Raw genomic sequence first — 23,548 nt, 5'->3', positions numbered from 1 at the left:
CTAGTTTGGGCTGACGGCTTGACGAGTGACGGACGACGGTCTCTGGAAGGGGATCCGGCCCGGACCGTGGCCGGGTCCAGGAGCGTCCGTGGTCCGTGGTCCGTGGCTGCTTCTGCTTCTTTGGTTCTGCTGGCTTTGGCATTTTCAATTGTTGCTAATGAGTGCCACAAATTAATTAGGTTACTTCGTTACGCCGCCGTTGCCTCTGACTCTCTGCCACTGGCTCTGCCTCGGACTCTGCGCCAACATTACATGACCATCGGGTTTGGCGGGAGAGGTGGGGTCTCGGTCTCTGGGACTGGGGCTGTTGTTGTCCCCTCCAGTCCATGTTGCTGGCACTGATAGTTGTTGAAAATTAGCATAAATTTCTCTTTCTTTCTTTCTTTCTTTCTTTTCACTTTGCTCGCACGGAAAATTGAGCAATTTTCCAACGTTTTTCACGTTCGTGCGGCGAGTGAATTATTAATTTAAAATCCGCTTATCACGAAACGGAAACCTCTGCAATTCCCGGCCCAATTCATGTTCCGATCTTATCTGGGCATAATGGATGACAGGCACAAACATTACAGGCCCAAAATCTCTGGATACCAGAGACCCTACCCTACCCTATCGATTACCCACCGATAGCCAGACCACAACAAATCTGAATCCGCTGCGGATTAACTTCTATATATAATTACGAGTACACTCTACACATAATTGAGGTAGAGGTCTCTGGCAGGAGATGAATGGGCCCGAAATTTATCAACTTTTCAGGTAAACGTTTTCACATTCATTTCTAAATAATTATATGGGTTTTGGGATATTCTCAGCTATAAATTTAACACAATTCTTGACAGGAAAGTGGTGGCCATAAAGGCGGCGACCATCTACCATTCTAGTGCGCGTCATGCGGCAGCACCCCTCGGTCAGGGATGCCAGTCACCGGCTTGGTGTCATAGCCTGAAACCAATTTGGGAAATCGATTACTAAAAGTCTCTTTTAGTAACACTCTGCAAGGGTATTATCTGTAAGTAAATCATTTTATAGAGCTGAATTTTCGGAACTCCTCTGAGTAAACGATTCCTTAAAGGGTTCCCAGTTTCCAAAGCTTAAGGAAAGTCAATGTTGTCAAGGTTTTTAAGATTGCCATCGGAATCCCCCACATAAATCTCCAAGGGACACAGACATCCAAGAAGTTAACCTTTATATGCTGCCACCGATAAGAGTTATAAGGAGCATATTTCCCAGTGGAGTTTTTGCGTAAGTATCTAAGGGAACCCCGGTCCCGGAGGCAAATGTGAAACGTTAAATTTGTGACTTTCACCGGGTGGCAGGAGTTGGGTCCTTCGTTTGGAAGGAAGCAAGGTTACGGGCTGGCTGCCCAACTACGCAGTTTTGTGCGGGTATTACCTTTTTTCTGCCCCCCCCACCGCTCCCTCCTCCTGCGCCATCTTTCGGGCAAATAGTGAGGATTATTAGGGCTTATTCGTGACTGTGTGTGCGTGTGGGTGTGTATGGGTGTGTGGTAGAGGCGGCACAATTACACATGCACAAAGGATACGCCTAAGCCGCTTATGCCGACGCATCCAGAACGTTTCCCAAATGGAACGGAAAGATACAGTACGACTAAAGACAGTACGACAGAACAGAACAGAACAGAACAGAACGAAGCAGTGCGGTGCGGTGCGGCTCTGAAGCGTGGGCGATGGTTCGGTTCGGTTCGGTTCGGTTTGGGTCTGCGGTTTCCGGCTTGGTAAGCGCCCTATTATGAACAGAAAAGTAACGCTAATGAGTAAATCAAGTGCACATGTGTGCCGTTGAACTGGAATACCCCCAGCCCTGTCCCCCGTTCCCTGCCCTGCTCTCTCCAGACACTGTTCCAGTGGATCCTTTGAAGCTGTGGCAAACGGCGTGTTGAGGCATAAATAAGCCTCTCGTTCTACGTTCTACCTCTCGGCCCTCTCGATTCCCCCCCTACCCCCCACCACCATGCCAGCCACTTGGCGCTGTTTTAATAGCTAAATTATGTAATCATGATGTGTGATACCAACAACCACACACACACACACACACACACAAGCACACACGGACACATACATGTCCTGGTATTTATGCAAATCCTGATGGCTGCCACGACGTTACTTCTTCTGAGAAACTTTTACTTTGTCCCGGGATCCAAGGATGCCACACCCCAGGTCCATGCCCGCCACATCCCTTTGACTTGGCATTGCCACCCCCCCCATTCCCTTTCCACCTCTTTTTTCATACCCTTTCTGAAGAAGGCAGCACGATTTTGGTTGGAAGTTTGACAAGGATACCTTCTCTTTACCCTTTTAGAACCCTTTTATATCAAAAGATCAGTGAAAAGATAAATTCTGAGCCTGCAGATTATTATTATGTTTAAAATCATTTTTGGAAATACCATATGTTTCCAATTCAGTATCTAATCTTGTATAGCTCTGATGCATTTTGTTTTTGTCCATTTTCGAGGCAGAAGGGTATCCAGAGCTTCGGATGTCGAAACATAAAAGAGGGTTGCGCTCTTTCTTGTTTTAATTTGAAATTTTTCATAATGAGCAACGCAATTGGTGGAATGGAATAGTGGTAAGATGGGGCGGGGGTCAGGAGTTCGGGGCTTTTGGCGTTGCCATAGTGTGAAGATTAAATTTTACTAATTAGTGATGCCAAGTGGGTGTTCGCGCATTTGTGGGAGTGCTCTCCTCATATGTGTGCTCGTGTGTGGTAGTGCGCGGGATGGGAGTGGGGGGGCGGCGGGGGGCACAAGTAATGGCGTTGAACCGAAACCATCAAAGCAGAAGCCAGAGCCTGGCAACACAATGAAGCCCTCGCCACCATCATTGATGTGTGTGCCCCAATCCCCGGCAACAAACTACAAAGAAACATTACACCAAAAACATATCCAATGTGTAATTCCCTTGGCGCCACGGAATTTCGCTCTTAATCCCCGGCTTATGCCCAGAGTACAATCCAAAACAAACTCTCGAAGCCATTAGGATTGGGAGAATCCCTATATTGCTTCTCCCAGAAGCTGACATAACAAACTACAGATGAAAGTAATATGCAGAAGATCGATAGTATCCAAGAAGGAAATTTTAGTTCCGTTTTCAGTTCCTTTTTCAGTTCCGTTTACACGATTTTTTCAGTATGGATTTTGAAAAGTGTCTCCAGGCTTTCTTGAAAGGGTGTCAAAGAAGTCAAATCAGGACCACATACAGTATAACGACCAGAATCACAGCCACCCACAGGAGGAATAATAACTTGAGATTATACTGCCGATTCAGAGTGCGGCATAGCTCACGGAACTGTGCCATGGGCGACACCTGTCCGGCGTCCATGGGATGAGCGTTGTTCTCCGGTTGATCGTGGAACTGGTTCACTGTCGGATAGAGCGTGTTCCTGAGGGTTCCCGGGTGCAGTGGCCCGCCCTGGCGACGACGTCGTCCAGTTGCAGCCACTTCGCGAAAAGGCTTGGTCGAGCCGCTGAATTGGGCCGGTAGGCCAGCATCCTCCGAGTTCAGCTCGGTCAGATCCAGATCCGGATCCAGATCGGGGCGCGTGTTCAGGGGCGCACGCTTGTAGTAGCGGATTTTGGGTATGACCTCCTCCTTCTTCAACGGCACAGCCTTGCGATTGAGTGACGAGTACCCACCCACAGAGCGCCCCGAGACGGGGCCGACATGTTTGCGCCAGTTTCGAAACCAAAAAAGCAAAAAATAATACAACTCAAAGCACACGGATTGCGACGACTCTCTGAAAACCTTTTTGATACTGAAATAAACTCCAGTTGACTGACACAATTCCTGACATTTTGTAGGTACAAATTGGAGTATTCTGTCTGGGAGGGCAAACCGAATACGGATACGATTCGATATCACATTGTTGATGCCACCAGACCATGGGTTCCCTGTACCAGGACCCGATGGCCGCTGTGCCAATGATTGTGATGGACGATACAATTGGCCTGAGGGTGGTGCCGGACGAAATGCGCCTGACCGATCCGGTGTTCCTGCGACACGTGCTCTGTGGTTCCATAGTGTTGCACAATCTCTTCCATGTGGTTCTGTGCTACCGGCAGCTGCGCACGTGCAACCTCCACCAGGAGCCGCCGCGCCAGATGAGAGCCGTGATGTCGCCAGCGTCCTTTCTGGAGGCCAAGAACACGGAAATGCACGCCGTGGATCTTCAGCTAATGGGCTACGTGTTCGATGCGATCTTCAGCTGCATTGAGCTCTACTTCGGGGTCTTCCACACCCTGTGGGACCGGACCATGGCCCTGTACGGGAATGTGGGCGAGCTGGTGTGGCGCAATCTGGCCTACATGGCTCTCTTTTCCACCTACATGGTGCTGCGCCTGCTGCCGCTGGTCTTCTACGAGAAGCTGATGCTGGACAACCGCTACAATGTGGACCCGGAGACGGCCCCCCCCTTGGTGGGTGTCGTGTGCGCCCTGGCGTTTGTCATAGTGTTCGTGCAGGTGCTGCTGATCCCGCTCACCGCCATCTTCCTGTACATCGAGATCCATGGCGGCTATTACTTTGTCCTGTGGATCTGGGGCTTCCTCTTTGCAGTGTCGGTGCTGGCGTTAGTCTTCTTCAGCCTGTTCGGACTACCCTGCCTGGGCAAGAGCTCCAAGCTGCCCGAGGGCTCCCTGAGAAGTGCACTCCTCGAGGTCCTGGAGGACTACAAGTTCCCGGCGGACCGCGTTTCCCTCATGCACACCTTTCACATCGCCAAAGCGACCGCCTATGTGTGGGGCTACTGCTGCTGCAAGCGCCTCGTGATCCTCGACAATCTCATACTCAATCGGGCCATGCCACTGGCCGAGCTGCTGCCCGAGGAGGTCGACTTGGGGCTGAGCGATAGCCAGGTGGCCGCCTTTGTGGCCCACCAGCTCTCCCACTGGCGCCACTACCACATGGTCAAGGGCTTCATCCTGGTCCACGTCAGCCTGATCATCTACATGGTGCTCTTCGGGACCTGCTACCACGTGCACGCCCTGTACGAGGCCGCCGGCTTTCCGCACAACTCCTACCCGATTATCGTCGGCTACTGGCTGGTCTACAAGTACGTGATGCCCCCCTACCTGACCGTCTCGAATTGGATCGTCTTCTACTTCATACGCCACTCCGAGTACCGGGCGGACAACGAGGCCTGGCGGATGGGTTACGGCCACTCGCTGCGGGAGGCTCTCCTCAAGCTGTTCGCCGACCACTCCGTCTTCCCCTTCGACGACCACTGGTACCTGATGTGGTACCGCACTCGGCCCTCCTGTCTGCAGCGTATACGGAATCTGCAGCGACTCGATCTGGGCACCCGGCTCAGCATGATTGAGCTGATCTGAGATCCCCGCCCCGGCCCTGGCCATCCGACCAATACTATATACACATGTGTATGTTTTGTAATAATTAAAAATGGATTTCAGTAGATGCCGCATGGCGCAGACTTTGCCCCGGGCCCTGACAGCGTACGGATTAAACTTTAAGTGCAGTGCCGGAGCGGAGCGCAAAAACTTTCCTGATCCTGGACGGGTGGAAACTTTTCCGCTGTGTTTTAATTAAAATTCGTATCAAATAAGCCGCTGTCATACCGCTCTCTCTCTCTCTCTCCTCTCTCTCCAGCTCCTGCTCGTCCTGTGTTCAAATTTTGGTCTTTTGGGTGTTAAAAGCTAATTTTCCGGGGGTAAAGTTTCGTGGAATTAAGGAAATATTTCACCATCCCAAGCTTTAACTGCAGCTGGAAACTATTTAAAATTGTCTAAATTTTGACAATTCCTGCACGAGTATATCCAGACAAAAGAAATTCCCTATTCATATTACAAATCTGCCACTTGGAAGGCCAGAGTCCCTAAGTGATCCCTAGAATGAGTTTAATTTAAAAGAAAACTCTTACCTTTGGTATTCGTTGGAAAATTTTAAATGATTAATTGGTTTTTCTGTTGGTGTAAAAATTAAAAAAATAAATTTTGAAAAATTGTTGGAGGTGAAGAATCATTAAAAATGGTGGAAAACTACACCTTTGGTTCGATATATCTTCATATTTGAAGCATTTTTGTCTGTTTGATGCACCCTTCGGTTTGTGGATTTTCAAGCGAATCATAGCCAATGCCTTCTCAAATTGTTAGCCACCAATAGCAACATTTAATTAGTTTATTTAACACAAATAATTATAGTGTAGTACATTTATCGATTGACGATTGAACTCTAGCCCGTATTATGTGTAGTTTATCTGTAAAAAATTTACATTTTATAGATAAAAAATCAAATAAATAATCTTTAAGTGCATAGAATATTTAAGAGGACCTCTAGAAACCTGGACAGATAATTAAACCAAATAATATCCCCTTCAAAATTCTTCGACTTTGATGACACGCATTTTTTAGTATTATTTTTTTTTAAATCATCGTATTTTTTCCTGTGAGACAGCAAACAAAATTATTGTTTTTGTGATAATATTTTATAATCAAATACAATTTACATAATGAAATGAAAATAAAGAAAAATATATGTTATAATATTTTATATTCAAATACAAGTTTAATAATATTTTGAAATATTTCTGATAATATTTTATAATCAAATACAAATTACATAATAAATTAAAAATAAAGAAATTACAAATTAAATAAGAAAAAGCATTATAGAAAAGTATTAGCAAACAAAAAATTGTATCTGTGATAATATTTTATAATCAAATTACACACAAAAAAAAAGAAAAAAAAAAAAATATTTAGGGGTTTTCTGAATATCAGAAGTTTGCCGTGTCTCCTCCTTTTTCTTCAAAGAACTCCTCCATTGCGCCAGTTGCCCTCCCCGCAGTGCTCCACCTCTCGTTGGGGGCCCCGATCTGTGATGCTGCCCCAGCTGCATCGATGGCCAAATGTGATTGAAACGATTGTTGACGGACTGTTTGCACAGGTTACCCATTTTTATGCTTTGGCCACACCGCCCCCGCCCCCGCACTGGGGTGTTTCATTGTCTCGGCAATAAAAAAAAAAGAAAAAAAAAAAGTCGTGTGCCACCCGTGGGGGGGGGGGGGGGGGGGGGGGGGGGGGGGGGGGGGGGGCGGGGGGGGCACTCGCCAGATACTAAAGTACGAGTATCTGTGGTGCTAGATGTGTGTATTCGTTTTTTATAGTTAAACGCGGCTGGTGTCTACTTTTTAACGGCTGCTGCCTCGCCGAATTATATTTTATTTTTCTTTACCAAAATTTATTTTAAATGCCTTTCGACGACATAAAAATTAATGTCCCACCAGGCAGAGCACCGAGCAGGAACATCAGCAGTGGCAGTGGCAGGCGCAGGAGCAGGAGCAGCAGGGGAAGCAGTGCAGGAAAAATTAAGTGAAAAAAAAGAAACGAAGAAAAACCCAGCAGCGATCGTAAACTTATTCCCCGAGCACTCCCAATTGAAATCGCCTGGGGGTGGCCTTTGGGCGGGGCTGGGGCCCGGGAAAGCCTCATTTATGGCAGAAACGATAGCGGAAAAAAAGGCTCGAGTCCTTTGCTGCCACTTTGGGGCGCAACTTAATTAGCCAACGACTTTAAACGGATTGACGGATCGCCAGAAAGAGCGGGGGGGGGCCGTGGCTACGAAGGGGTTTTTTGTTTTTTGTTTCCTGCTAAATCAATTACGCATTCAAACGGTTGATGTCTCAGGGGCTCCACATGCACAGATACTCGTGAGTACAAAAAATGAAACATGGCTGTGCGTGGGAGGGATACGTAAATGCGTCGTTCTCTTCCATTCAACATTCCCTCAACAACTGCCAGACCACTCCGGAGTTTTTGGAGTATGGGGCTGCGGTGCATGGAGTCCGGACGGAACTTTGAGGGTTGTCTCTTTCTCTTTCTCTGTCTCTGTCTCTGCAGCGCGCTTGAGCTGTGACAAGCACAGTCTTTTGCAACACTGCAAAAAAAAAGTCATAGAGAAAACTATCACAAACATTAGACAAAAATTCTCTCCAAAGGTTCCGATACATGGCAGATTTTCCTATATAGCAGACAGACAGGAGATGGTATATGTGTACCTTCACAGATCCCGACTTCGAATACTTCGTCTACATATTCCAAAACTAGGTATAGGACTGGAAGTATAGATCATATACTAATAGTTCGAATTGTCATTACACTTTCATAATTTGTACATGGAACTCGCAGCACCGAAATCCAAAACACTTAATGGGTTGAAAGTAGGTATGGATGACCTTTCATAGGATTTTTCATTCGTTTCCTTACCATGGCTGTATCTGAAGATATGTCGGGGCAAACTTGAGGTTTGGTACCATTTTGTCCTTAAGTAGCAAACATAATTTTGTACAGTGTATGTGCGTCTCCTGCTCCTGCCACCGCCACGGTGGCCACGGCATTCACTTTGATGTTTTACTTTTAGTGCCTCTCCACGCTTGGGCTTCTGGGCTTCTGCCTCCGTCTGTGTGCGGCTCTATGATGATTTCTTTCCTGAAATTATATTTTAACTGCCAGTCAGCCACCACCACCGCCGCCCATGCCACCACCCATGCCACCAAAAACTCTTCCGACCGCGCTCGGCCCACATGGGGGCAAGTGCATCATGTTGCTGGGGCATAAAAAGTAATGACAGCAGCGCTTCTCCGGCCCGATAATGACGAACGAGCGGCGGTCGGGGGGAGGGCGGCACGATGACGGGGCTGATGACGATGACGATGATGATGATGATGATGATGGTGCAGTGTGTGCAGTGTGGAGGAGCAGAAAGTAGCTAAAGGATATGGCAGCAGCGGCAGTAAGGGATGGACTAGGTATGCCGCCTTCGGGCTTTGTGAAAAAGTTTTCATGCGACAAAAAAGAACGCAGAAACAGCTTCGGCCAGCTTTAAGCATCCTGCCAATTTCCATCTTCCCACTTAAATGTTATATAGCTTATGCCGTCAACTAGGACTAGCCTCTGTGCTTCTCCCGTGACTTTCTAGGGGTGCAAAAAGATCTCTCCAACACCCATCAAGTTGATGGCGGCAAGGACCGCAGCTCTACGTTTACATCCGATTCATCCGATCTCAGTCAGCAGACTCTAGACAATTTCTGATACACTGGACAAGGACAGGTGCTACAGTGAGGGCTTTGTGGCAGTGCAATATCACATCTGGAGTCTTCTCAAGTTCTTATAGCCTCTGAGAAAGACATGGCTCGTTCGACACGGCCATGATGACGGATCGTATATAGTCCTCCCATTCGAGGCTAGTCGCCTCACGATTATCGTTGTTCCCAAAACACTCACATGTTGTGCCGTGCACTTGTGTGCGTGGAGCATTGTAGTGGTGCCAACCAGTGTTGGACACGTGTACGTGAGCAGTGCACTCTCCTATGCCGACAGCAGATTGATTTTCATGATTTTGCTTTATTCAATTCAATTTTCACGCTTTCCCTGTTCTCTGTTGTTCGTTGGCTAGTGAGTAATTTTCATACAGCTTGACCACTCAGGTCGGAAATTATTTATAGGCTTGGATCAGAGATGCATAGTTAACATTCAGCTTCAACTCAGGGATTTAGGCCTGAACTACACTTCAGTCATAGTTCTGCATATTACAAAGTGAGGTCAAAGCGGAATATCATACGAATATATTGTAATATACCCATTTACCTTCGAGAGAAAAGCCGTAAGATGTGGAACTTCTATAAGGCGTTTCTTGTAATGGCAGTAATGTAATATTTTAAAGTCCGCAATGGACTTAATGTACAGCCCTAGTCATAGGCAAAGACTCCTTATTACTGGATAAGGATGGGTTCTCAGGATATGAATGGGTTCTCTGCTGATCTGAGGGTTGTACGTTTGCTACAAATACGTAAACCAAAGATATATTTCCTGAAATATTACGTATATATTATATATGCATATGCTAGACGTGTTATCCGCATAACTAAGGGCCCTACTGGCCTATGCGTGTCCCCGTTGAGGGTCGTTTGGGTTAACCTATATGGTAGACCTGGTAAGAATCCAGCCTTGAAATATCCATATATATAACTAAAGCTTTCTATATCATTCATACCTTGGCTCTGAGGCGCATACTAATTATTCGACGCCAAAACTTGATCAGTTTCCAGACTTCAAAGAGCTGGCAGGTTATCATTAGAAGGAAGACCCCCGGTATAGAAATCATTAACTATTCGTTGGTATTGTTTGCAACCCTGGTATTACGTTGCATGGAATTTGTGACAATTTTTGAAATAAAAATAAAATAAAAAGCATTGCAATCATTACATTAGATGCCCCATCGATGCAAAACCAACTGGAAGATTGGTCTACACGAAGGATGCTGTCGTGGGGCAGCTGCACATGCACTTGCAACCGCACAACCAGCAGCGAGCAACCACTCAACCCTCCAGCCACCCACCCACCCACCAGATACGAACCAGAGCCAGCCGCACCGCATGTTGCCCGCCAGATAAAGATAATAGAAAACTTCAATTCTGCAGCCGAAACAAAAACAAAACACTTTTCAATCATGAAGAGGTCGTGAACGAAGATGAAAATGTACGGGCATGATGCCGAAAAACGGGGTGTGCGGTGGTCAGAGGTGCCCGGGGGAGCTCGGGGGCAGCCCGGGGAGCCCTGGAGCTACCAAATCATTTCCGCAACACTTGCTCATTCACGTTGCTGCCTCCGTCACCGCCTCCGCCACCGCCACCGCTGCTGCTGTTTCACTTCTGAGCAGCGGCAAAGTTAATGGGTGCAACGCGCGGGGGCACTGTTGGGGGCCACACATCGAACGCGGAATGCCCTAACTAATTTCAGGGATATCCATTAGGAATTCTATAAACTAAATTACATTTTGTGGAAAGTATTATACAGGGAAAATACTTAGGAGCTCGAGATCTGGCGACTGGAAGAGCTGGAGGAGAGGTCTTTATAGACATCGAAAGGTATGACAAAGTTATTCGATTCTTTGGAAGGGTATACCAATGTGTGTGTTCGTGTGTGTTTGTGTTTTGTGGGGGGTGTGCTTTGAGCTATGTGAAAAACATCTGCCAACGGATGTGTTTGGCCATATCCGCCCCAGCACCTAACCCACCCCCCCCCACCCGACTGGAGTGCGCAGATAAACCCTTGGAATGCCTTGGCCCAGGCACCGACCGTCTCGTTTAGCCCCAGGACGATCCGGCCCTGACTATTCATGCGTTTCAAATTTTCAATACACTCAAATGATAATCGAGACGATGCACAGAGTGGGACTGTGTAGACAAGAGAAAAACCGAGAAGGTGGTGGGGAGGGGGGCAAAGGATGATGAAAAGGCGCCGCATGTTACATGTTTAAAGCTTTTCCAAACAAGCTCCGGCCTGTCTTTCCTCTCTTTTCTTTTTTTTTTTGTTTGCGAGACGAGTATCTTCACGGCAGATTGAAGGGAATTGAATCCGGCCACAATGCCGCTGGCAACACCTGTTCTAATGGCTATCTAGACGGCAGGGCAACCCATTCACATACGGGGTGGCAGGGGATTACGGCAATTATGGACGGGGCTGGCTGACTGGCAGGCTTATTAAATGTGGAGAGAGATCAGAGCCGGCCCATGAATGGCGGGAAGGCCTGAAAATAATCGTATTGCCCATAATCAAACCAATAGGCAGGGAGTTCAAGCCTTATTACGGCTATTGAATGAATTCAATTCGATTTGTTATTGAGAAAACGTAAAATATCGAATGGAAAAATATCTAACCAATGGAAAATGGTATCTTGGATAAAAATAAGCACATATTTGAGTTACCGGGAATGTTTCCCAGATGAGATTAATCTCTAATCACGAATGGCACATCATATACATCCAATATCCTTAGATTTCAGGCTTCACACAGATTTTAATCGACAGATTCCTAAATGAATCCACAATATTCATCCAGTATTCACAGCAGTAATCTTCTCGCTCTCGTTCGGGAGTGAGCGAGAAAAGAAAACCGAAATTTTCGAATCTGTCATTGTAAAAATGACGACACCTGCTTCGTTCAGTGCCTCTTGGGCGTGTGTTACGATGTAATGAGAAAGCTGAGACGCTGATTCAAATTAATGGAACGAAGCGAATGCCGAATCCCACCGAATCGATCCACCCGAGAAGTAACCATCTGGAAATGAATGGCAGGGCACACACTCTCATGGGGAAATCCCATTGCAATGTCAATTAGAAGACGGCTTCCTGGCACTTTTCTGAAATAATTTCACTTCTTATACTCGTACTTGCATGTAAGTTCCATTGTTCCGGGGGGTGCCGACATCGTTCACCTTTCAAGAGCCTCCTCATGTGTGTGTGTGTGTGTGTGTGTGCGTAAACCCACACAAACACAAACACACGGTAAGCGGAAAACAAATTAAACAACTCTCATGTGGCAAGGGGATGGGCTGGAATGGGGCATGGGGCATGGGGCAGGAGGCAGGAGGCAAGAACGGAACTCACTCGTAAGCTGCTCCTTTTGTTCGTCACGTTGGCGTCGCGAAAGTGCCAAAGTTTTTCATTGTAATAAATATTTTAATTTTGAACTTGAGCAATTAACCCGGGCAACGCATGTGGAAGGAAAGGGCTCCGGCTCCGGCTACGGCTCCGGCTACGGTTGCGGCTCCCCCATCCCCCATCCTCCTGCCACCGCCACAGCCACCGCCTCCATTGTGTCCTGGCAATTGTAATCGGGACACGACACCCTTCTGGCTGGGAGCACTGCGAGTATCCAGCGTGACGCGCTCTCTCTCTCTCTCTCTATGAACATTATGAACTTAAGCTCTCCGGCAAACGACAAACAACAACAAGAACAATAACAATAAGAATCTGGGACACATGCCAAAGTGGTTAAGTCGGCGTAGAAATGTTTGGTAAAAGTTTTCGGGGCGACGCATTTAAATGATTTTGCATAATTCAATGGCCCCTCGGCGGTGGTGGGGGAAGGGAGTGAAGAACTTTCCAAAATCCATGAAGAAAAACAGGAGAACTTGGACCCGAGAACTCGGTAATATATTTTCTTTAATTGCGCACAATAAATCCTTTTTATGATGCTCCTCCCCAGGTGGATTGTCGAGTGCCCGCTCCCGCGCTCCCCATCCGCCCGGTGGGGTTCCGTCAACTGGAAATGTACACAAAAGGCTTAATTATAAAAGTCAACACACGGCGGAGAGCATCTCCTCCCGCTCCGCAAAGATGCTCAAGCCTTCGACTAGGGGTTAGGGACACTCTACCATATCATCCGCTGATGCACTCGCACTCGAATACACACACACACACACACACGCACACACAAAAAGAGCCAAAAAAAAAAACAACACACAGAGATGAAAAAAGCAAAGAAATTCGTATGCAATTAAAATGAAATCCCCTTTTTACGGCCGATGTGGATGGCAAAGATTTTTACGGTTATTTGTTTGAAGAAAAAAGAAAAAAAGGGGGAAAAAGAAGAAACAAAAAAAACGCAGACCAGACCTGCTGAAATTCAAATAGCGAACAAACCGGAAAATGTGATAATTTTTGTGACATACAGTGCGTTTCGGTAATGCGAAGACCATTGGGATAAAGGTTACATTAATGTTCAGCATTCCCTTTGCAGTGGGAGAGAGAAAACAAAAAACTATTTTCATAAGCAAGCAAAAAGAGAGCATCACTTCTTACTTTTCTCGCCATCGCACTCCAACGCACAGGTCACGTTCCATCTTCTTTTGCATGGAGAGAGGGAGAATAGAACAAGAATGCAAACTTCCTATACGCGAGCCATTAGAATGGAGAGCAGCCAGAGAGCATTGGAAGCATTGGAATTGGAACGTGCACTAAGCCACCGACGCATCTGTCACTCTCACTCTCACCCTCTCCCATATTCATATTTTCTTTCGGCCCAAGCGCGCGCTTTTAAGTCAGCTCCGCGTTTCGGTGCGTGAAAAGTCGGGAAATAGTGAAAAATCATACGGAAAAACTGTTGCCCTGCTGTCTAGAAGTGAATAAACACTTAATATGTCCCCAAAGTCCAATAAGAGCAAGAAAAAATCAGTGATAAAGTGTAAAATGCATGGAAAAGGGTAAAAACTGCGGAAATATGTGTGAGAGAAGTGAAGTGCAACAAGTGTGTGTTTTTTTGTTGATATTTTGCGTTAATTCATTTTTTTCATGTGCAAAATGTGGTCACGAGATCTTCTGCTGTGTGGTGGCGAGCAAAGGCGCAACGAAGAAGAGAAGAAAGTAGGAAAAAAAGCGAGCGCTCTCCATGCAAGTCGCTCAATAGTAGCAGCTGAGGTGTGTTCTCTCTCTCTCTCGTTTGGCTTGTGCATATATATGCATACAAAGTGCGTGCGAGGCTAGCCTCACCTAATATTTATACACTCCTAATTTTTGCTCTTATTGGCATTGCTCTCCCCTAAACGGTGTTCGTGTGTGTGTAGGCGGAGCTGACTTCGGTGTTAGGAAATTCTCGCGCGACAACAAAAAAAGATTCAGAATGAGGTAGAGAAATGCAGATGAAAAGGTTAGTTTTATTTATTTTTTATTTGCTAAATATTCACTTGTTCTTGGAATAAAATCACTCAAAAAGCAATATCAAATGCGAGTATCCTTAAATCTATAAAACGCACTGTACATGTGTGTATGCTAACGAGTGTGTATGAATTGTACAATTTTTCGTTGATTAAACAGAAAAGGGTTAGGCGAATGGCCGCAGACTGTTAATGAATGTTGGGTAAGAGCCCGACGAAACTTTTGGCTGCCATTAAAAACAAAAACGAAAGTAAGAAATGATATGAAAACTCTTCGAACAAAGTCCAAAGAACAAATGTCCCGTAATGTCCACCGATTCACATGGCCTGAGCTGGAGCAGGGAAAACCCTTCGCGCTTGGCCAATTGTGATGTTTTTGCGGGGCTGGAGGCGGAGTGGGGCAGGGCAGGGCAGGGCAGGGCAGTTCTATTTGCTACCGCTGCCCCATTGCCAGTTTTAATTATTGTCCGTTTTTATTGCAGTCCGCAGATAAAGTCCGACGACAGGGATATGTATCCAGTGGGGCGGGGTCCAGGGCCTGTCAGTGTCAACGCAGTCATCGTCACCCTGCCCCAGTCCCAGTCCCAGTCCCAGTGCATGCCCCACCGTCCCTGCCACAGCCACCGCCGCAGCCGCAGCTCGCGCAATCGCAGGCCAGCATCAGCTGGCGATTAACTTTTCAAATGGAACCCTTTTTCGCGCCGCTGTCGGCGATATGCTAATGATGACCATGCCACCGCGTCGCCCTTGCCCCTGCCTCTTACCTATGTATATCCATGGCCACACTGAGGGAAAGAAGCATCAACGTCTAGGATATTTCAAAATTTTGGGATGAAAATACAAATATTTTCTATAACATACAACCATTTACTATATTAATTCTTTTATGGAAAATATTCTGGAGTATATTTCTGATTGATTTGAATGGGGTTTTTTTGGCCAGTGCATTTGGCGGTGCCCGTGTCAGCCATTTGGTGCCCGCTGGCTCTGATGTACACTTTTTGTGTTTCATTATACTCCACATCCATTTCTGCTCCTCCTCATCCTCTTCCTTCTGCTGCTGCTGCTGCTGCCCCCGTTCCTGTCCTGTTCCTGTCCTGCTCCTGGTCTGTCCTGTTCTGGTCGGGTACGGCATGGCTTTGCTTTGCTTTTATTATTTTCAAGTTTAATTAACTTTTGTGTTGTTTTCAACGAGAGAGGAGCAGCGTACATAAATTTCGAGTGTTGCCTGTGGCTCTCTGGTGGCTTTTTTGGGGCGAGCAAAGGATGGATGGAAATTTGATACGATTCGGTTGCCTGGACAAGTCAAAAGTCTGCTCAGGACAGACGCAGAGGCAGCGGCAGCGGCAGAGACAGAGACAGAGCAGCGAGAGTCGAGAGTAGGGCCAGGCAGGGGGGGAGCAGCTGGCCGGAGGATGACGGAGCCGACAGCAGATATTCGAGGACAAACAGGCGTACAATCAGAGCCACTTGCTCCGTGCTGCCGTAGTCCACTCTGCCCTCGACATCGGTGACCTTGTGCCACACCTGGGTGGAGGACTCCTCCGCTGTCAGGTGCAGAACGGGCACCTGGCGCCTGAGGAATGGCACATGATCGTCCCGCGGATCGTCCCTGGCGATGAATTGGAAGTACGATCGCTGCGCTTTTAACAGTCCTGCTTTGGACAGCTTCTGCTCCAGTTGAACCAAACGCTGGAACCATCCGACCGTGCGGGGAATGTGGCTGAAGAAGGACATGTCCTTGGCCCCAACGCGGTCGAGCAGTACGAAAAGGTCTATGCCGTCCAGCAGGCCCCTCTCGTACATGAGGTCCGCCAGGTGACGGGAGCCGTAAAGCGATTCCTCGTCGGACCAACTCCCGATGGCCTCCGTTCCATCAAAGAACACGAACAGGAGGCCGATCTGGGCCTGCCGCAAGGCCCGCAGCTGCTTCTGCAGCACTCGGGCCATGTTCAACATCAGGGCACAGGAAACGGCCGCATCCGTGGCACCCACGTACTCTGATCGAGCCAAGTACTTGCTGTCGTAGTGGCAGCCCAGCATCAGGTACCGCCTGGCCTTGCAGCTCAGCTTGGCCACGATATTGTGGAACGTCACGGAACCCAGGATCGGCACTTGTCCGTTGAAAATGTCCAGATTCACGTGCCATCCCAGCGCCCTAAGGGAGTCGATGATGAAATCCCGCACGGCGGCATGTCCCGGAGTACCAACGACTCGCCTCACTGCCAGCCTGTGGACTGTTTGCCGCAAGTGCTCCGGGTCTGAGAGCTCCGCAAAGGTGCGCATCTGTTCGAGGGTTAGTAGGGCGGGCTCGTACCTCATCGTCCCGTTGCGGCCCACGATAAGAACTTCCTTAAAGGAATGGGCGCCTGTTAGAAGCAGCGCCAAGCAGATGGAGATCACATAGGTCTTGGCTACAGGCATATTGGTTCGCTAAAGTCTCTCCACGACTAAACACCTAAAGAAGGGCATTGAAAAATACTTTAGATAAACAGCATCTGATTTGAACTTCCTTTTTAGTGGTACTTGTTCAACATTTCCTGGGTGGTGACCCCGATCTTCGCTATAAAACTTGTAGAATCCGTCGGTTCTCTATTGAACAGCTTCTGAATCCACTTTACACTGATTTAATTCCAATTCTGTTGTGGGGCTAATGAATGTGGCCTTAGCCACGCCCTTCTTCGTAGATAAATCCATTTGAAACGCTTCAATCTCATGCCCCCCAATCGATTCCTCATGCTCGAGTAAACAGAAAAGAGAGAGAGAGGGAGAGAGAGAGAGGGAGAGAGCGAGAGAGACTTCAGGAAGAGATCAGGGCACATGATATAGTACCTGTTCGGTTTAGAGATCAACTGTTGGATAGGGCCTGTAATTACTCGGCCTCAAACGAGTCGGCGATGCTCACATTAATAACTGCAGGCAGAAACGGACGCGTTGGGCAGCAACAGGCAGCCAGGGGCGCGGGGTGGGGGGTGGCAGGGGCCGCAAGAGAATTACTAATGCTGCAAGGCATGTGCTCGACAAGTGCTTACGTAATTTCGCATGCTTATATAATAAATACCCAAACACCAACACCAGAAAGCGGCAAACAACATCTTTCCCATTTTGAAGTTCTGCCCCTGCCCCTTCGCCTGCTTTTGCCCCTTCTGTGTGCTGCTGTTGCCCCATTCTTGGGGCTTGTGCCTGTGCCATTGGGCTGCCAGTCTGTCTGACAATTATACCTTAATGTATTGTACTCAAAAGTTATACGCAATTACGATAGAACTTCATCTGGGCTCGGACTGGTTTCTGGGGCCGCCTGCGACTGTCCCAGCGATAAACAAATGAACACATAAGCCGAGCCAGACAGCTAGACAGTGGGACAGTGGGACTGTCGGACAGCCTCAGAGACAGTCAAACCTCACTCAAGTGTCTGCCAAAAGCCAAAAGAGAAACACAAAGCCCCACCAGAACCGGGCTGGCCGAAATGTATGTCCCCTACAATCGAAATGTTCCGAAATGCAATTTAAAGAACACACACACAAAACCCGTTTCGATTAATAACCAAAAAGAGAAGCTATACAAAATTATGGGAATTAATCTGAAATCTTTTGATGGACCCGTGGACCCGTGGACCTGTAGCCCTGCGGCTTCCACACACACATTTTGTTGTCTGTTGTTTTGCTCTTGAGATTTATGTCTGCAAAACAAACGTTCAAACCGATCTTGGCCCGGTTTCGATACTCTTTTCGAAACAGGGGTATCATGGGTGCCTAACAGCGATTGCAGTTCAGAGCGAATCAAAGAGAGGTACATATGTGGGAGAACCCTTAATGAAATGCCTATCCGATAGGGTATATATCTAGACTCTTTTGGCTTTTTTGGGTTGGCTTTTTGCTGTTGTTGTTGGCATTAGTTTCATTTTTGCAAGTGTCGGAGCTCGGTTTGGCTTATTTATTTATGCATTTCCCGTATTTTGGAATAAATTAGCTGTGGGGATGAGGGAGAGATCTTGAAGACCCAATCCGTTTAGCAGACAATATAAATATTCAGAGGTTTGTCTGGCGCCAAGTTTATTTATTTGTTCCATTTAGAATGGAATACTATACAAACGTATTTTGTATGTCACTAAATTATTGCATTTGATGGGGAATTTAATTTTTTTTTGGTTAACTCAAAGCCAAACCGATCCGATCTTTGGGAAAAGAGCTCTTGTTTTTTTTTTTTGGTTTTTTCCCCCAGAACCAGAACGAAATGCCGTCCGCCTCTCAATTGTATATGGCCCATGCCTTACCTTTGGTTCATCATCACCGCCCTCAGCACTCACTCGAAATTATCTCCGCCCCCCCCTGTCGACCATCGGCCATCGGCCATCACTCTGCCACCAGAAACAGAGGGAGAGCCAGAGATCTGCGGCCCGACCGAAAGCCGCATGCTGCGGATCGAATCCAAGACAGTCCAGGCCGGGACACGGACATGGACGGGGCTCTGCCACAAGATTGAGTCAAAGATATGGTAGACCAACACGCGTCCGTGGTTCGATTTGATTTCTGCATACCCTATCGCCGGGTATCTGTACTCCTTCAACGCGAATGAGTCTCCCCAGGGAAGCATCTTGCGGGGCATGTACTCTTCGGTGCTGTCCAGGCCACTACTCTGCCTTCTAGTCTTTCTCTTACTTTTTCTTAATTTCGAATCGCCTCGCCACGATCCGACGACGACGACGACGACAGCTCCAGGCTCTCGGCTCCGTCCACAGCAGGAGGAAGAGAATATACACAAGAAATGAGCGAGATTATACCTGTATATATGTATATGTACATATGTATATGTATGTATATATGGCGTGCATGTTTGTGTCTGTGTGGGTTCGAAGGTGCGGCTGTTGTTGTTTTTATGGTCGTTTGTTGTTGATACGAGCATTACTCGGATACACTTTTGGTGGGTATCACTCTTGGCATCAGATGGTTGCAACAGCGAGAGGCACTGCCACTCAACGGAGGATATATGGCACATAATCTGAGTGCAGTATTGGGCAAATATTGGGATCGCTTCATGCCGTGTCTTGTGCTGGAAAAATACCCTGAAAATCGAATAGTCATACCATAAAAAGAAAGTTTTTTCACTTAAATATGATACTAGTAAATCGCTGTATATGTATGATATTTCACATAAATACGTTTCATATTTGAATTAAATTATTTTCAAATTTAGTTTAAATATCCTATTAATTTAATATATTCTATTTAGTTTATACTTGAAATAAAAGGTGTACATAGGTGTTTAAAATACTTAAAATAAAAATAAATAAATACAATTAATGAAATGAATATACATATGTATAATAAATAATAAATTGAGTAAAATAATTAAAAATACCTTAAATAACTTAATACTTAAAACACTTCGAATAAAATATAATAAAATAAAAATAAATTAAATTAATAAATATTATGGCACCCCAAAGCAAACTATACGCGTAAAAATGAGCAAAAGCGAAGCTCAAACTTCTGCGTAGTGCACAAAAATATTCAAATAAACTTCAAATAAATAAATACCTTAAATAAGTGTTTAAAATACTTTAAAAAAATAAATCAATATAAATTAAATAAACAATTAAGTAAAATAATTTAAATTACTTTAGATAAATGTTTGCAGTATTTAATGTTTAATTGAAGTGTGTGTTTATGTTTCAGACTCTGCGAAGCTTGATTCAAACCAGATACATACATATGTACAGGTTCACATACATATATGTATACATTTGTATATGTATATCCTGCAAGGGTATCAAAGGCTTCGATCCTTCCTCTCTGTTGTACGAGTATTCTCTTATTTCGTTGCTTTCTGTGGTTTGCTTTTGGTCGAGGAGGGCTCGACCATGCTGCTGTTGTTGCTGGTGTAGTTTTCGTTTGGCATTGTTGTTGTTGTTGTAATGGCTACGGCCTGCGTTTTGATTGCAGTCGAACGTTGCTGTTGTTGTTGTTGTTGTTTTTGGTTTGCCTTTACTCTGTTGCCTTTTTCATGCCATTTAAGTCTTATTTATGGTTCTCGTTGATGATCGTGTTGATGGTCGTACTCTTTTTTGTTGTCGTTGTTGTTTCTTTGCTCGTTTGCGTTTTCTTCCAAAACCTTTTCGAGCTGCGGTACAGCCCGGCTGCGCGGGAGTTTCGACTTGATATGGGTCACCCCATGCCATTATCTATGGCGGAGCCTGATCGTGAGAAGAAGCGCGTCCTCATCCCCTAATATGATCCGCAGGGATCCCTCATGTCAGCAGGTACATACACCGAAGAGACAATTGTCTGACACACGGAGGGAGAGAAGATTGGGCTGATGACCCACTCTTTGCAGGTATTACGACAAGTCCTACCTTTAGTGGATATAATCTGTGGCCTTACAGGTGAAATACACACAATTGAAGAACGCAAGGCCTGGATAAAGTGCATTCGGGATGCCTCTGTGGCTGGTCGGTGCCCAGGCAGGCACTGCATTTAGCTCACGTTGATGCTTGATTTTTAACCTTCTCTCCGCTGCAGTCACCTCTCCAGTTCCCTACCTCCCTCCCTCCCTACCCCCCCTCCTGCCGCTGTCCATGGGCTCGCTTTTGCGGAGTTTATTTTCACCATTTGTTGTTGCTGGGTTTTCTCTTTTCGGTGCTCTGTGCATCGCGGGGCAAACGGGGCTCTGCCAGAGCCATACCCTTCCAGAGAGTCGGAGAGCCTTCTAACGATTTTGGTCAAAGGTATAGACCAGACCAGACTACGATCTGAATACCATGGATCCATGGATTGGTTTACAAAAAAAACTATTTTTAAATTAGACCAAATTTTGTTTATTCTCAAAACAAATTAAAAATCGGAATATACATGCTATAAATATTACAATTGTTAAAATATATAATCTTTTTTATATTTTGAAATTTTTTAATTATATTAAAATTGTATTCGTTTTATTTATTATTTACAATTTATACAACAATTACAAAAAATTAATTCTGATAAAATTTCAACGTATTTATGATGTATTTTAAACGTTAAAAATATCGAAATAACATATAATTTATCCGTTCCATATTATTCCAATTATATTCAAATTTTATTTGTATTATTTTTTATATATTATTTACAGTATTATGTATTTATTATGTATTTAGGGGAAGGTTAATATTGAACGTAGTAGCATCCCTCCCATAGAAACAATGGGTTCCGGCGGGTTATTTTTAGAAATTTCGAAATATTTAAATTTTTTATTTCAATTTAATTTTTATATATTTTATTATTTATTATTTACAATAAAAAATTTCAATGTATTTATGATGAATAGGTGAATATTAAATGTTACAAAATATGGAAATATATATAGCTTTCCATAGAAACAATGGGTTCCACAAGGGCTTTCTATATTTTGAAATATTTCAATTGTATTAAAATTAAAAAAAAATTAATTATAATTAAATTTTAATGTATTTAATAATATAATATAATATCGAACATTTACATCCCTTCCTCGGGAACAGGGGGCTCCGGCAAGGGTGTATCAGAGTTCGGTGCCCGGGACCCAGACCCGGTCTCTGTCTCCGTCTCTGTCTCTCTTGTTTCTGCAGTGCCTCCACCCCAGCAACAATATTTTGTGCTATTTTTTTTTGTTTTTGTTGCTTTGTTTGTGTGTGTTTTTTTCAGGTATAATTTATTTGTATTTTTTGCGTTGTTAACTACAAAATGGGTTTGCACGGTAGTCCGATTTGGAGTGAACTTGCTTTGAGCTCAGGTTGCTTTTGCTTTTGCTTTTGCCATTGCTCTTGTTGTTGTTGTTGTTGTTGTTGTTGCTGTTGTTGTTGTTTCGGTGGTTCGGTTCGGTGTTGGCTGAAGGCTTTTCTTTCTCGTTTGATTCGTTTGCTCTGCAATCGCAGGAAATCAATTATAAAAAAAACCTTTGCCGTTCGGCTTCACTGGCCACGTTAATTCGTGAAAAATGCTTTTTCGCTGTTTGTTGTCCCTCTCACTCTCTACTCCTCTGTCTCTCCGTCTCTCTGTCTCTCCGTCTGTCTTACAGTCGCCAGTCTGTTTAATGTTTTTCTCGTTTGAAAGAGTTTTCATTGTTTCTCGAATTGGAGTTGAAAGTGTTTGGGTCAGAGCCAGCGTCAGAGTCGGGGATTTCATGGTGGGGCGGGTACGGGGAAGGGGGGGACGGGGGGCTTCTCCATAACAAAGGACTGCGCGGCAGCGGAAAAAGTGCAATAAATTTTACTATGCCTTGTGCCAGCTATCGATTTCGTTCAATGATTTCTCTCTCTACAGAGACAGCGGCAGAGAGAAGAGACAGAGAGAAGAGGCAGAGAAATACCCGTATACCCTGTGGCAGCAGCGACAACTGCCGCCGACTGTCGATCGTCGACCTTTATTTATGTGCCTTTGATAATGCGTTTTTAAATTCAGGAAGTTACAGTTTATGGCGGTGCCCCCCTCCCTCCCTCCCCTTGGGACCCTTGGGCCCCGTTTTCCGCTCGATTGGTGCAGGGGTGTAGTGGAACCCCCTCCCCGGCACGGATTCCAGTTTAAAAAGTTACATTTCTTAAAGAACAAAAAAAAGGAGAATATTTTTAGTCCCAGTCATGGATTTTCCAAGTTCTAAGGCCCATAAAATGGACTCTGAATAAATGGCTATATTTTATTCAATTATTAAACTAAAGTATTTTCAAATATGTGAAAACTTAAGTCGTAATTTATTTATATTTTAGACAGGATTAAAGTATAAATATATATGGTTTTTAGTGGAAGCCAACCCCCGACCCACTCGCTTTGCACGATCCAACAGAGAGATATGGCCCATGGCTTATAAACCAAGAAATCAAGAGATCCCTTGTTCCTTTGGCACTGTTTTGTCCCTCAAAAGAAGAAAGTTGTGTGCTAAATGGCATCATTAGGGGGTTTGATTAGGTGGTTAGTTGGTTGGGGGGTGGGGGATTCACACTCTTACAAGATGGATTCAGATCGCAAGAGTCGTGATCAGATTTGATCCGCCATACGTGCTCGCACTGGGCAACCCATAGCTGATGTCTCTCTATCACACACACATCACAGAGAATGTAGACGTCTCACTGC

The 23,548-nt window shown here is 45.5% G+C and overlaps 3 protein-coding genes across 3 annotated transcripts in view; 2 read left to right on the top strand and 1 right to left on the bottom strand.

Annotated features, from left to right (window-relative positions):
* The first annotated feature begins 978 nt into the window (after positions 1–978).
* On the top strand, positions 979–5,344 carry LOC6598871 (CAAX prenyl protease 1 homolog). The gene is made up of 3 exons (XM_026992125.1): positions 979–1,009; positions 1,073–1,242; positions 3,818–5,344. The coding sequence occupies exon 3, from the start codon at positions 3,899–3,901 to the stop codon at positions 5,342–5,344; it is 1,446 nt and encodes a 481-aa protein (XP_026847926.1). The 5' UTR covers positions 979–1,009; positions 1,073–1,242; positions 3,818–3,898.
* Positions 5,345–14,261: 8,917 nt separating this feature from the next.
* LOC6598986 (ubiquitin-conjugating enzyme E2 D2) overlaps positions 14,262–23,548 on the top strand; it is a 174,360-nt gene continuing 165,073 nt past the window's right edge. The window contains exon 1 of the mRNA XM_002023987.2: positions 14,262–14,458. The gene's annotated coding sequence lies outside the window, so the exon portion shown is untranslated. The remainder of the gene's footprint in view (positions 14,459–23,548) is intronic.
* Positions 15,609–17,058, bottom strand: LOC6598870 (glutaminyl-peptide cyclotransferase-like protein). The gene is made up of 2 exons (XM_002024007.2): positions 16,992–17,058; positions 15,609–16,923 (listed from the first exon to the last, which is right to left on the bottom strand). The coding sequence occupies exon 2, from the start codon at positions 16,887–16,889 to the stop codon at positions 15,783–15,785; it is 1,107 nt and encodes a 368-aa protein (XP_002024043.1). The 5' UTR covers positions 16,890–16,923; positions 16,992–17,058; the 3' UTR covers positions 15,609–15,782.

Source organism: Drosophila persimilis, unplaced genomic scaffold (assembly GCF_003286085.1).
Source record: "Drosophila persimilis strain 14011-0111.01,24,50 unplaced genomic scaffold, DperRS2 tig00000700-arrow-arrow-pilon, whole genome shotgun sequence".
NCBI lineage: Eukaryota > Metazoa > Arthropoda > Insecta > Diptera > Drosophilidae > Drosophila > Drosophila persimilis.
Note: the sequence above shows the minus strand (reverse complement) of the source record. Positions and strands in the feature narration are given on the sequence as shown.

Excerpts from the sequence above, each read along its gene's own strand:
- LOC6598871 (XM_026992125.1), top strand. The coding sequence starts at position 3,899 with ATGGGTTCCCTGTACCAGGACCCGATGGCCGCTGTGCCAATGATTGTG.
- LOC6598870 (XM_002024007.2), bottom strand. The coding sequence starts at position 16,889 with ATGCCTGTAGCCAAGACCTATGTGATCTCCATCTGCTTGGCGCTGCTT.